Genomic DNA, 15,171 nt, shown 5'->3' with positions numbered 1-15,171 from the left:
TTGTTTTTTGCCGCTCGGCCAACTTTGAATCCAAAATTATCTCAATTTACCTCTCTCCGTTGGGCTGTTACTTTTGCGACCTTGTCTCCGTGGTCATAGATGGGATGGTGCATTGTCTCCCTGGCAGCATAGTCAAGGACATCACAGAATGAAACCGCTGGGAGATTGTGGTGCACGTTGGTACTAATGGCATTGGTAAAAAGAGGGATGAGATTCTGCAGCATGGATTTAGGGAGCTAGGTCACAGATTAAAGAGCATGTTCTCCCAGTGTGTAATCGCTAGAACTGGGTGTCATGTGCTAAAGAGCACAGAACTAGGACAGGTCAGATGAATTTGTGGCTGAGGAAATGGTGTAGAAGGGAGGGCTTAGATTTCTGGATCACTGGAACCAATTGTGTAGAAGTGAGGACCTAATGCGAGCTGGATGAGTTTCATCTGAATTGGAACAGGTTCAATATTCTTGTGAGGTTCTGCCTTAAACTATGTGAAACTGTCTTAATCCCCAGTGTTTCCCAGCCATTTTTCTAGGTACATCGAGGCATTTCTTGACAAATACACCAATCACTATAAAGATAATTTTCTGCCTATGTCAGTGGCCTGATGGAGAAAATGACCATGTTGCAGTCTCTCACTTCCTTTGAAATGGTTGTTTTAATAGCCTTGGGTTTCCCTGCAATACAACAACCCTGCCTGAAAGAATTTACAGCATTTGATAGGCAAGCTAAGTCGTCATTCCCCTATTTTTGTTCTACTGACCTACTTTTCCCTATTTATTTGCTTGCCAACTTGCCCCTATCCAAACTGTCAACATATGTCTACCTCCTCTGAACACATGACCTTTCCTTCTCCCTTACATTTACTTTTCCCTGATCCAGTCATCTCTCAACCATCTTGTCATTCTTGAACCAAGTGGATTCCTATGCACAATTCCTATGCAACATATTCAGAATATGTGGGAGCTGGCAAAGTTATAAACAATTAAATACAAATTTATGCCAATGAAAAGGTTACAATGCATTATATCAGTGCTGAGATAAATGCCAAACAGTTCAATAAACCAAGAACAGTTCACAGTGGTCTAAACAATTAGGAAAACAGTTTTGCTCTTTTAATTTAAAACTTCTAAAGATTTCTAGTTTCTGACCTTAAACTCTTGTTAAAAAGTCAGAAACTAGAAATCTCCTGTGCTTTGTTAGAGAAAATGATTCATCAAGTCAACACTCACAGTGCCAGTGTTGTCGGCTCTAAGTGTTATATGAATGAATTGTTAATATTTGGCATTAATGTAAGCTATGTTCTACAAAATGCCAACAATGTTTTATTTGATCTCTCAATTCTAGTTTAAACCAATGTAAAATCAAACATAGTCTTACCTCCTCAGAGCATTCAAAGCTTTCTTATGCAGGTCGTCTTGGGTGCTCCTTAATGTAGCTGTAGAATGTAACTTCAAAAGGTCAATAAGCATAAATGGTCAAATTCAAAAACTGAAATGGCAACTATTCATCCATCGCATTACACGTCAACTAAATATATGATGACCATAAAGGCAAATTTACTATTTTACAGCAAAATAAAATAAGCAGTTTGGTAAAGAGTTTTAATCCTACGTGTGATATGCACCAAATTTCAAAGAAAGCAGGTTGATTACTTGTTAATTTTATTCTTCAGTCTTGTCACATATTCTTATGAGGGGTTAAAGAAAAAACTCACTGTGAGAACTTGCGAACCAAGCAGCATCTATGGAGGCTAAAAGGTGCAAATTAACATTTCGTGCCAGGACCCTACATCAGGATTGAGTGAAGAGGACAGATTGCCAGTATATTGCAACATGCAGAGGGTGGGAGGGTGGCATAGAGGCTGGTAGATGATAGTGTTTGTTCCAGATCCCACCATCTGCAGTCTCTTTTGTCTTCTTCTGAGGGTGTTTTATGTAAATTCTTGTCTTGATATCAGAATCTAAAGGTAGATACTTAACATTTTTCCTGTTTTACAACTTTTGCAAGCAGCTGGAAGCCAATGTGAAGCGTTTCATTTACAGTCAAATAGCACAGACACAAGTCCTCAGTTCTCTGCACCCACTAATCCAATTTGTTTTTCCTTTCACATCCCAATCAATTCCCCATTTCCCCAATTCTTCTGCCACTAGGGGCAATTTACCTCGCAGCCAGGGACATTGATGGATATCCATAAACTGATGCATCTAGGGGAAACCCAAGGGAGAACATTGAAGAATAGGAAGAAACCCACAGGGAGAACATGCAAATTCCACACAGACAGCACTCAAGGTCAAGATGGAATTTGGGTCTCAGGAACAGAAAGAGGCAACAGTGCTGACTGATCAACCACGATTAAAAAAATTGCTGTATCAAATCCACACTTATGGTTTAACTGTTGTAGGTCCGAATACATGATGAACATCCAGTGTGCAATCTAGATATAAAATTGCTTTTAATCAACGAACTGGTAGCAATTTGCTATTTGAACTTGCAACTTTACATTATCCTTGAAGCTACAAATTAATAGACCATCGTCCAATTACAGCAACAATTTTTTCTTATTATATTATATTCATGAAATTTCTCCTTTCATGCTACACATAGATGAACTCCTGTGAGGACTGTAACATGAATATAAAAAGCAGAAAAGGATTTTGTGTAATCAATGCCAGAAAAGAGTTCTGTGGCAGAAGTGACTTATATATTTTCGTTCACACCATATTCTTGGTCACCTAACCCCCCCTGTCGTAACAGTGTAAGACCAGAGTAAAATACTTCAGGCGCTGGTAATTGAAATAAAATTGAAATGGCTGGAAATACTCAGCAGGTCAGGCAGCATCTGAGGAGAGAGAAGAGTTAACATACAAAGTTAGAAATATTATATGCCTTGGAGTGCTTTAGGATGGATAAATCCCCAGGGCTTGAGGAGATTTATCCCAGAAAGCTGTGGGAAACAAGGGCGGAGATTGCTGGAGCACCAACAGAGATTTTTGCATCTTCTTTAGCCACAAATGTGGTACCAGGAAACTGGCACAAAGCTAAATGTGTTGTTCTGTTTAAGAAGGGCAGCAAGGATTAGCTAGATAACTACAGGCCTTACATCAGCCGTAGGAAAATAATTGGCAAAAATTAAAAGGGACAGGATTTATGTCCATTTGGCAAGATGGCGTCTAATTGGGGATGTTTAATATGATTTTGCACAGGGGTAACCCTGTCTCACTAATTTGATTTGAGTTTTTTGAGGAGATAACAAAGCTGCAAACAGGGGGGTAGGTATTGCCCAAATGGACTTTGGTGTGGCATTTGGCAAGGTGCCACATGGTAGGCTTGTCTTGAAGATTAAGGCACATGGGAGGCAAGGTGGCTAATTGGATCCAAAGTTGATTCGGTGGTGGGAGGCAGAGGGTAGTGTTGGGTGGATGTTATTCTGTGTGGAAATCTGTGACTAGTGGTGACCTTAAGGATTGGCATTGCGACCATTGCTGTTTGTGATATACATTAATGCCTTGGATAAGAATGAAGGAGATATGATTAGCATCATAAATATCACAGGTATCACAAAATGCTGGAGTAACTCAGCGGGTCAGGCAGCATCTCTGGAGAGAAGGAATGGGTGATGTTTCGGGGTCGTGACCCTTCTTCTGACTGATGTCGGGGGGGCGGGACAAAGAAAGGATATAGGTGGAGACAGGAAGACAGTGGGAGAACTGGGAAGGGGGAGGGGAAGAGAGGGACAGAGGAGTTATCTAAAGTTAGAGAAGTTAATGTTCATACCGCAGGGCTGTAAGCTGCCCAAGTGAAATATGAGGTGCTGTTCCTCCAATTTGCGGTGGGCCTCACTATGACACTGGAGGAGGCCCATGACAGAAAGGTCAGACTGGGAGTGGGAGGGGTTGAAGTGCTCAGCCACCGAGAGATCAGGTTAGTTAAGGCGGACGGAACGAAGGTGTTCAGCGAAACGATCGCCGAGCCTGCGTTTGGTCTCGCCAATGTAGAGAAGTTGACATCTGGAACAGCGGATACAATAGATGAGGTTGGAGGAGGTGCAGGTGAACCTCTGCCTCACCTGGAAAGACTGTTTGGGTCCTTGGATGGAGTCGAGGGGGGAGGTAAAGAGACAGGTGTTGCATCTCCTGCAGTTGAAGGGGAAAGTGCCTGGGGAGGGAGTGGTTTGGGTAGGAAGGGACGAGTGAACCAGGGAGTTACGGAGGGAATGGTCTCTGCAGAAAGCAGAAAGGGGAGGAGATGGGAAGATGTGGCCAGCAGTGGGATCCCGTTGGAGGTGACGGAAATGTTGGAGGATAATAGTGTGGATACGCTGGCTGATGGAGTGGAAGGTGAGGACAAGGGGGACTCTGTCCTTGTTACAAATGGGGGGAGGGGGAGCAAGAGTGGAGCTGGGGATATGGAGGAAATATCATAAATATCACAATAATTAGCCCGGCCTGATCACATAGACGCTACAGCCAAAAATGCTTCTACTTCCTTTGAAATTTGTCATGTTTGCAATGAATCTTACCAATTTCTAGAGGTGCACCATAGCAAGCATCCTATTGGGATGCATCACAAATTGATATGACAACTGGTCTGCCCAAGACCCAAGAGATTGCAGACAGTTGTGATCGCAGCCCGGTCCATCACACACCAGCTTCCCTCCCACCGACTTCATCCACACTTCACACACCAAACCAAAACTAAACTCAAACAGCCAATGTAATCATGGACCACCCACACCCCGGTCATTCTCCCAATTCCACTCTCCTGTCAGTAACACAGGTGAATATGTCTGTAGTCTCTTTTTTGCTCTGGTTTATTTTCACCCACATGTTTAGACCGTAATGGTGTATCCTTATTGTTTTGATGTGTTATGCTTTATTCTTAATTGTTAGCTGTATGTTTGTGTTGTCATTTGTGAGCGGAGCACCAAGGCACATTCCTTGTAAATGCATACTTGGCCAATAAACGTATTCATTCATATTCATATGGTGGTGAAGGGCGGTATTCACTTGGCATGCTTTTTGGTTTGGACATAGCATGTAAGAGTTGGGTTGTTATGTTGTAACATTACATAATACTGTTAAGGTTGCACTTGGAGTATCATGTGCAGTTGTGGTGGCCACACTACAAAAAGGATGTGACAATACTGGAGAGAATGCAGAAGAGATTCACACGGATTTTGCTTGGATTAGAGGATTTTTGTCCTGGGGAAAAAATGGATAGTCTAGACTTTTTCCCTGGAGTGAAGGGGTGCACGAGGTGACCTGATAGAAGTGTATGTGGTGGGGATCGGGCAGATTGTCAAAATCGTTTCCTCCATAGCGGGGGTATCAAAAACAAGAGGGCGAAAGGGCAAAGGTGAGAAGGAGAAGTTTTAAGGAAACAGTTTATTTTTACAACAGAAATTGGTTAATATCCGGAATGCACTGCCAGATATGGTGGTGGAAACAGATATAATTACTACATTTAAGAGGCAACTCGACAAACACTTGAATAGGCAAATTATAGGATACAATTCCAATGTGGGCATGGTTCGTATGGACGTGGTAGTCTGAAAGGCCCATTTCGGTGCTGTATAAGTCTAAGTTGATGATCCTTCAACAGCCATAATGAACTTGGAAAGGTATACAGGAACATGGTGAACATGAATATTCAATATGACAGACTGGTGAAAGATACAGACTCAACCTACCTTCTGTAGCTTGGAGACTGTAGACCAACCCTAGGCCCAAATAGCCTTTGGCAAGAAATTCACCCGCTTCTTCCTCCATGGCAGTTACACTAGTAGAAAACCTCTCTCCTTCTTCCAGCTGTAAAAAGGCATAATATACTCATCACACAACACAAAAGCATTTCAACCAATGCCAGAATGTAAATGCTTTTCACGATTTTATACTCGCACTTTGGCATTGTGCCATTAAGAATAAGGTGTTATACAATGACACCTGTTAAACTGAACCAGTTTTCTTTGAGGAAGTGAAAGCTTATCAAGAATAAGGTCTTTAAATTGCTGAGAACTTGGCTCCACTAAATGCTGTGACATAAACCCTCCAATGACTAGAACAGCGTACAAAATATATGGTTGTGATTACAAGAACTTAATCTCAGCCTCAGGATATCATTTCTGGAGTTCATTGATTCAGGCCCAATCGGCTTGAGGATGCTTCATGAATGACTTTCCCTTCATCATAAGGTCAGATGTGGATTGATTGAAGATTGCACAATGTTTAATTCCATTCGCAATTCCGATGCTCCTGAAGTATTCGTTGTCTTCCTGTTGCAACAATACAGGCATGGACTGATAACTGACCAGCAACAATCGTGCTACTCTCAAAGTCTCAAAGAAAACATCGTCTAACCACCTGTATTTGATGTTCAATGGCAATACCATCATCAAATCCCCCACAAAATCTCTAATGGCACTATTTCAGCCATAACTGCTGCGGCTTCAAAGTCAGGTCAAAGACTCGGTGTCCTATAACAAATAACTTGCCTCTTGATTCCTAAAGTGCCTTTGCATCATTTAAAACACATGTCAGATGTGATTGAGCACCTTCAATTGTCTGGATACGTGCCTGTCCAGCAGCATTTGAGCAGCTCAACACCAACCAAACCAAAGCTACCAACTCGATTGGCACCCTCATCTATTACCCCAAGCATTCACTCTTTATTTTGCCTATAGCACCATGGTTGGTAGATGCACTATTTAAAAAAAGGCATTGCAGTGCACTACAAGGTTTCTTTGATCTCACCTCCAAACTCAGGAGGAGGTCACTGGGTGCATGCACCCGTTGCATGTTTCCCTTCAATAGGCATTATAAGCTAATGGAGAGATATAATTGCCGTCCCTTTTCACTGTTGTAACTCCCTACTCCACAAAACTTATGGGAGTACCATCACTAGACAGCCAGCAGATGTTCAAGGTGGCAATTCACCACCACTTTGCCAAGTCGTTATCAGCTACACCCACATCCTGCAAGTGAATATAAAGCCATGGCTTACATCTTCTCCTGGTTTACGCAAAAAATATTTATTTCAGAGAGATGGCCCAAAATGGCTTCTGCAATTGGAAGGTTAGCTTAAATGCTTCTGGCATTGACTGAACTGTATCAGCAACACGCCAGGGAAGGCAATATTGTTGATTACCTAAAGGCATAAGCAAATGAGAAAACAATCAGCTAAATGGTGGAAACAACTAACATGCCTCACCAAGCTATTAAGTGACATGACAATGGAAACAGATGGCCTTCAGCTGGCAACTGCTGTGTTTTGTTCATAAGACCTCATGACTAGTCCTCCTGTTTAACCTTTCATGAACTGGTTCAGAACCCATTTTATTTGAATTCCCTTTGGCAGCTGGATGTAACCGCTGCTACTGTGGAACACAAACCTGTTCACTAATTCAGCGCTTGAAATGCACTCTGACTTTAAGGCTGAATGATAAAAACGCAATGTATAAAAGCAATCAATTGCACTACCAGAGAACTAGAACCTGTTCTTGATTACTATATGCATAACGTCTCCCCATCAACAGGGAGTTCCTGTGTTTATCTATGAGGGCTACCTCTAAAATTGGAAAGAAAAAAAGTATCTGAGAATGCATGAACAACAACATAATTAACAATATGTTAATACTAATAGCTCAATGTCTGTGCCTCTCCTTTGCTACCCTCTTTTCCAGTCCTGCAGTTCCTCAGGGATATTAGTCCTTGTCCAATTCTAACTTCTTCAGCATTTTCAATTTTAATGACTTCATTTGTCACTCAGCTTCAGATGCTAACAGCCATTGCTCCAAAATTATCTCCCTTAACACTGCAGCCTCTTTCCTTTAAAACTCTCCTTAAAATCTTTTACTTTCATCAAGCTTTTGGCCATCACCCCCCATTGCTTCCTTGTATTACTGCATCAAATTTTGTTTGACAATAATTCAATGCTGTGACTTGGATCACCATACAACATCAAGGATTCTATGTAATTATTACAGATTAAAATCCAGTTATTTGTATTTAAAAAATCAAAGTAGGATATAATGCTATTTGCACAAAAACATCAAAATGCTCAGTTGCAATTTGAAGCAGTTTTGGAGTAGCAGATTTTTTAGACGTTCTACATCACTGTTTTATTAAATATGAATTCACACAAAATTACCAATAGTCAGTACAGTGGGGCAGAAGACGTTTCCAGTCCGAGTGGCGGACCTGTTGGCAAGGATACACGACAGGGGAGACCGAAGTCTGGAAGAGCCGTAGTGGTCGGTGACTCCATAGTCCGAGGGACGGACAGAAGATTCTGTGGCAGCAGGAGGGACTTGAGGATGGTCTGTTGCCTCCCTGGTGCCAGGGTTCAACACATCACAGACCGGCTTCAGAAAATCCTAGCGAGGGAAGGCGATCAACCTGAAGTCGTTGTGCACGTGGGCACGAATGACGTCGGGCGGAAGAGGAAGGAGGTGCTACAGCGGGAGTTTAGAGAGTTGGGAAAAACGCTGAGAAGTAGGACGTCGAAGGTAGTTATCTCTGGACTGCTACCGGTACCTCGTGCTGGTGAGGCCAGGAACAGAGAGATAGAGGGTATGAATTTATGGCTGAGGGACTGGTGCAGAGAGCAGGGATTTAGATTTCTGGACCACTGGGATCTCTTCTGGGCTAGGGGTGACTTGTACAAAAGGGACGGGTTGCATCTTAACAGCAGGGGGACAAACATTCTGGCAGGCAGGTTTGCTAGTGTGACACCTGTGGCTTTAAACTAAGTAGTGGGGGGGAGGGGTTAACAAATTGTGAATATGAAGATGAGGTAAAAGGGAATACAGGAGATATTGCAAAAGACTCTCGGAAGAATGGGAACAGAAGTTCTAGAGCGGAAAAGAAATTAAGGGCAGGGCCAATTGTGAACGATGTGAGAGGGGAGGTAAATACAGAAGTTAAAGTGTTGAACTTAAATGCGCGTAGTATAAAAAATAAAGTGGATGAGCTTGAGGCTCAGTTAGTCATGGGCAAGTATGATGTTGTAGGGATCACTGAGACATGGCTACAAGAGGACCAGGGCTGGGAACTGAATATTCAGGGGTACACAACGTATAGAAAAGACAGACAGGTGGGCAGAGGGGGTGGGGTTGCTCTGATGGTAAGGAATGATATTCATTCCCTTGCAAGGGGTGACATAGAATCAGGAGATGTTGAATCAGTATGGATAGAAATGAGAAATTGTAAAGGTAAAAAGACCCTAATGGGAGTTATCTATAGGCCCCCAAACAGTAGCCTCGACTTAGGGTGCAAGTTAAATCAGGAGATAAAATTGGCGTGTCAAAAATGTAATGCTACGGTGGTTATGGGAGATTTCAACATGCAGGTAGACTGGGAAAATCAGGTTGGAAATGGACCCCAGGAAAGAGAGTTTGTAGAGTGCCTTCGAGATGGATTCTTAGAACAGCTTGTACTGGAGCCTACCAGGGAGAAGGCAATTCTGGATTTAGTGTTGTGTAATGATCCTGATCTGATAAGGGGACTAGAGGTAAAAGAGCCATTAGGAGGCAGTGATCACAACATGATAAGTTTTACTCTGCAAATGGAAAGGCAGAAGGGAAAATCGGAAGTGTCGGTATTACAGTATAGCAAAGGGGATTACAGAGGCATGAGGCGGGAGCTGGCCAAAATTGATTGGAAGGAGGCCCTAGCAGGGAAGACGGTAGAACAGCAATGGCAGGTATTCCTGGGAATAATGCAGAGGTTGCAGGATCAATTTATTCCAAAGAGGTGGAAAGACTCTAAGGGGAGTAAGAGACACCTGTGGCTGACAAGGGAAGTCAGGGACAGCATAAAAATTAAGGAGAGGAAGTATAACATAGCAAAGAAGAGTGGGAAGACAGAGGATTGGGACTCTTTTAAAGAGCAACAAAAGTTAACTAAAAAGGCAATACGAGGAGAAAAGATGAGGTACGAGGGTAAACTAGCCAATAATATAAAGGAGGATAGCAAAAGTTTTTTTAGGTACGTGAAGAGGAAAAAAATAGTCAAGGCAAATGTGGGTCCCTTGAAGACAGAAGCAGGGGAATTTATTATGGGGAACAAAGAAATGGCAGACGAGTTAAACCGTTACTTTGGATCTGTCTTCACTGAGGAAGATACACACAATCTCCCAAATGTTCTAGGGGCTGGAGAACCTAGGGTGATGGAGGAACTGAAGGAAATCCACATTAGGCAGGAAATGGTTTTGGGTAGACTGATGGGACTGAAGGCTGATAAATCCCCAGGGCCTGATGGTCTGCATCCCAGAGTACTTAAGGAGGTGGCTCTAGAAATAGTGGAAGCATTGGAGATCATTTTTCAATGTTCTATAGATTCAGGATCAGTTCCTGTGGATTGGAGAATAGCAAATGTTATCCCACTTTTTAAGAAAGGAGGGAGAGAGAAAACGGGTAATTATAGACCAGTTAGTCTGACATCAGTGGTGGGGAAAATGCTGGAGTCAATTATAAAAGACGAAATTGCTGAGCATTTGGATAGCAGTAACGGGATCGTTCCGAGTCAGCATGGATTTACGAAGGGGAAATCATGCTTGACAAATCTACTGGAATTTTTTGAGGATGTAACTAGGAAAATTGACAAGGGAGAGTCAGTGGATGTGGTGTACCTCGACTTTCAGAAAGCCTTCGACAAGGTCCCACATAGGAGATTAGTGGGCAAAATTAGGGCACATGGTATTGGGGGTAGGGTACTGACATGGATAGAAAATTGGTTAACAGACAGAAAGCAAAGAGTGGGGATAAATGGGTCCCTTTCGGAATGGCAGGCAGTGACCAGTGGGGTACCGCAAGGTTCGGTGCTGGGACCCCAGCTATTTACGATATACATTAATGACTTAGACGAAGGGATTAAAAGTACCATTAGCAAATTTGCAGATGATACTAAGTTGGGGGGTAGTGTGAATTGTGAGGAAGATGCAATAAGGCTGCAGGGTGACCTGGACAGGTTGTGTGAGTGGGCGGATACATGGCAGATGCAGTTTAATGTAGATAAGTGTGAGGTTATTCACTTTGGAAGTAAGAATAGAAAGGCAGATTATTATCTGAATGGTGTCAAGTTAGGAGGAGGGGGAGTTCAACGAGATCTGGGTGTCCTAGTGCATCAGTCAATGAAAGGAAGCATGCAGGTTCAGCAGGCAGTGAAGAAAGCCAATGGAATGTTGGCCTTCGTAACAAGAGGAGTTGAGTATAGGAGCAAAGAGGTCCTTCTACAGTTGTACCGGGCCCTGGTGAGACCGCACCTGGAGTACTGTGTGCAGTTTTGGTCTCCAAATTTGAGGAAGGATATTCTTGCTATGGAGGGCGTGCAGCGTAGGTTCACTAGATTAATTCCCGGAATGGCGGGACTGTCGTATGTTGAAAGGCTGGAGCGATTGGGCTTGTATACACTGGAATTTAGAAGGATGAGGGGGGATCTTATTGAAACATATAAGATAATTAGGGGATTGGACACATTAGAGGCAGATAACATGTTCCCAATGTTGGGGGAGTCCAGAACAAGGGGCCACAGTTTGAGAATAAGGGGTAGGCCATTTAGAACGGAGATGAGGAAGAACTTTTTCAGTCAGAGGGTGGTGAAGGTGTGGAATTCTCTGCCTCAGAAGGCAGTGGAGGCCAGTTCGTTGGATGCTTTCAAGAGAGAGCTGGATAGAGCTCTTAAGGATAGCGGAGTGAGGGGGTATGGGGAGAAGGCAGGAACGGGGTACTGATTGATAGTGATCAGCCATGATCGCATTGAATGGCGGTGCTGGCTCGAAGGGCTGAATGGCCTACTCCTGCACCTATTGTCTATTGTCTATTGCAACGGTAGTGTTGCTGCTTTACAGCGCCAGAAGCCCGGGTTCGATCCCGACTACTGAGATTGTACATTCTCCCTGAGCACGTGGGTTTTCTCCAGGTGCTCTGGTTTCCTCCCACATTCCAAAGACGTTCAGGTTTGTAGGTTAATTGGCTTTGGTAAGTTGTAAAATTGTCCTTAGTGTGTGTAGGTTAATGTTTGGGGTGATCACTGGTTGGCGCGGACTCGGTGGGCCAAAGGGCCTGTTTCCGCACTGTCTAAATCTCTAATGTCTAAATTCTAAAGACTGGAAATTTGAACACAAAATTTGTCACATCATTTGTTATTTATTTCACAAAATGCTGGAGCAACTCAGCAGGCCAGGCAGCATCTCAGGAGAGGAGGAATGGGTGACGTTTCGGGTTGAGACCCTTCTTCAGACTGATGTCAGGGGGGCGGGACAAAGCTTGCAGCCCAGCGGTATGAACATTGACTGCTCCAACTTTAGATAGTTCCTCTGTCCCTCTTTTCCCCTCCCCCTTCCCAGTTCTCCCTCTATCTTCCTGCCTCCACCTATATCCTTCCTTTGTCCCGCCCCCCTGACATCAGTCTGAAGAAGGGTCTCGACCCGAAACATCACCCATTCCTTCTCTCCTCAGATGCTGCCTGACCTGCTGAGTTACTCCAGTATTTTGTGAAATAAATACCTTCGATTTGAACCAGCATCTGCAGTTATTTTCTTACATCATTTGGTATTGTTACTAATTCAAATGCCAGTATTTTTATCCCAGTTTACTCCAGGTGGGTATATGGCATTAGGTCATGAGTCAGCAATTAAAAGGCCAGACAGCTTCAAGCTCATTAAGTTGCGCATCAGTCAGCTTTACATTTTTCTTGTTTAAAAACTGGGCCAGGATTAAACTCAAAAATCCTTTTTAATCTTAATAGTTCTCTGAGGTTGGCCAACACAAGGAGGAAGGTAAACACCTCATTACAAGTCATCCGTTAATCCTGAATATGCTGTGGTCACATCTATTATGCGCCACTCACTTTTGTGACGAACCCACTCCCTGCTCTCAAAAGATTGCATATCCAAGCTTTAGGCAAGGAAGCCACAGACAGAGTTTCCATAGTAACCTTTCATATCAGAGCAGATGCCACAGATATTTTAAAACATTCTCTCCCTATATTCAAAGGGCACTTGAAACATTTGGGGTTCATAATGAATTTTTAAATAAATTTATTCAAGCACCCACTTGTGATGCGCATACAAATTGCATCATTTAATCGATTTATTGAAAAAACTCAAATTTCTGCTCCTAAGAGTGATCCACTTTAATACCTTGGATTAAAGTCCAATACCTTGGATTAAATTCCGAGCCCAATACCTTGCCCATTTCTCACCCTAGTAGTGGGTATCAATCAATAAGCCATTCAACCCGAGAGTAAAATTTCCCCAATCCTGACATTACTTGCCCCAAATCACTCCAATAAATTAGCCTCAGAAACAGTTTCCAGATAATGTAGAATAGTCTGTGTAGAATGTCTGAAATTAAATCATAATATGAAATTAAACTACCTTAGTGATAGTTTATACTTTTAGTCTTTTATTTCACTCACAATGCAGTTAACAACATATCCCCAAGGGAGGATTTTCTGAAAGATGCACAATGCAGCACTACGTTTGAAAAGGAGCTGTTCAGTACCTTCACTGCAAGAGTGAACCTTATGAATACTATTGCACCGTGACTCAAGTACTCAGCTCAAACTGTAAAAGCAGATTCAAAAGCAAAGCAATGAAAATGGTAAACCCTGGAAATGGACATCAGGTGGTAAAAGTGCAAGATAGGTTACATTTCAGGTTACGTTGAATGGCCTGACGGAGTTGACATGAAGGGATGACACACATGCTGAATAAAATTACTATTTCATGAAATCATAGGACAGTCAGAGTGACAGTGTTGGGTTAAAATATTAATTATTTACATCATTGATATTACACTTTTATTTCTTGTCCTCTTTCCCAAGTCCAACCCACTTCCCTTGTATAGAATTAACAATAGGAAAGGGAGTTCTGGGCTCCGGCAACAATAGACATTGCCTGAAAGATTCGTTTTTTTCTATCACCTGCTTAACTATTTGCTTAGTACTTGCTGCACTTGATATATTTATTTTAGACATTTAGATTTGGGGTTTTACAACTAGATCATCATTTGAACGGGCTGTGCTGATTGGGCAAGAACTGCACCAAAATAAATCAAAATTTCAAAATGTTTAAAAATGGGTAAAGGAAAAAGACAATTACTGCATACATTCAGAAAAAGCTGGGACAGGGTGAAATCACCGAGGATATAAAGATAAATTACATATTTGGAGTGAATGTTGCAGTTCAACAGTCATCCTTTTAGCATTTATTACCACTTCCCTTCCATCTTACACTTTATTAAAAAGCTATCTCCTTTGCTAATTAGCTTCCTCAATTCCATCAAAAGTCTCAATTAAGGTGTTTATTTATAATTCAACAGGCTGCACCAATTGGTTAACCTATCGGAACTGCTTCAATGAAAATAATGTGTAATACGTAATGTTACATGCAGAACTTGAGAACTATCTAGATATATTTTTAAATCCATTTGATGTACATCCTATCTACACCCTTTACCTTAACAGTATCCCACAAACCACAGCTTCTACAGAGTCCCACAGCTATTTTGACCACATCTCCTCCACACCACCCCCATACTCTCATTTCACTTCTGCCATTGGGAGGAAGGTAAACTGTAACATCTAGGTTCAGGAGCAGCTTCTTTCCGACAACCATCAGGCTATTAAACAATACAACCTCAAATTAAGCTTTGAACTACATAGACTTGTGGGCATTGTTTTTGTATTTGCACTATAATTGTTTGCTTTGTATATATAATCATGACCAAAGGTGAAGAGAAGTCTGGGGTTCATAGAAAGAGACTTATAGAACAAAAACATCTTTCATTGACTGCAGGCTCCAAAGAATTTTGCAACCCATTATTTTTGAGTTTAGTGCCTGTAGTGTAGGAAAGATGGTAGCCAATTGTTCGTACAACAAAGTACCAATTTAGAAAGAACAGACATTTTTTTGTATATATGTCGTTGACTGGAGGGTAAATATTAACCAGCATACTGGTGATCCTTTACATCCAAGAAAAGGTAAGGTAGACTTTAGATTTCTCATTTAAGGCAGAAAAGAGGTAAAACAGTCTATCTCAGAGGATTGAGTGCCTTTCGAACTCTGATTTTAAGACAGAGATAGATAGATTCATGATTTTTAAAAAGTCACAAAATGCTGGAGTAATTCAGCGGATCTGGCAGTAACTCTGGAGAACATGGAGACTCTGAAGAA

At 42.1% G+C, this 15,171-nt stretch overlaps 1 protein-coding gene across 2 annotated transcripts in view; it reads right to left on the bottom strand.

The window, feature by feature from the left end:
• The window catches only part of LOC144596562 (tetratricopeptide repeat protein 7A-like), a 176,848-nt gene that overhangs the window by 90,134 nt on the left and 71,543 nt on the right, over window positions 1-15,171 (bottom strand). For both annotated transcript variants that reach the window (XM_078405014.1, XM_078405015.1), the window contains exons 12-13: window positions 5,687-5,804; window positions 1,375-1,432 (exon numbers count right to left, since the gene is read on the bottom strand). In XM_078405014.1, coding sequence (XP_078261140.1) covers window positions 1,375-1,432; window positions 5,687-5,804 — 176 coding nt within the window. The remainder of the gene's footprint in view (window positions 1-1,374; window positions 1,433-5,686; window positions 5,805-15,171) is intronic.

The sequence above is a fragment of the Rhinoraja longicauda genome, chromosome 9 (assembly GCF_053455715.1).
Source record: "Rhinoraja longicauda isolate Sanriku21f chromosome 9, sRhiLon1.1, whole genome shotgun sequence".
Classification (NCBI taxonomy): domain Eukaryota; kingdom Metazoa; phylum Chordata; class Chondrichthyes; order Rajiformes; family Arhynchobatidae; genus Rhinoraja; species Rhinoraja longicauda.
The sequence above is the reverse complement of the archived record's forward strand: the minus strand, read 5'-3'. Positions and strand labels throughout refer to the sequence as shown.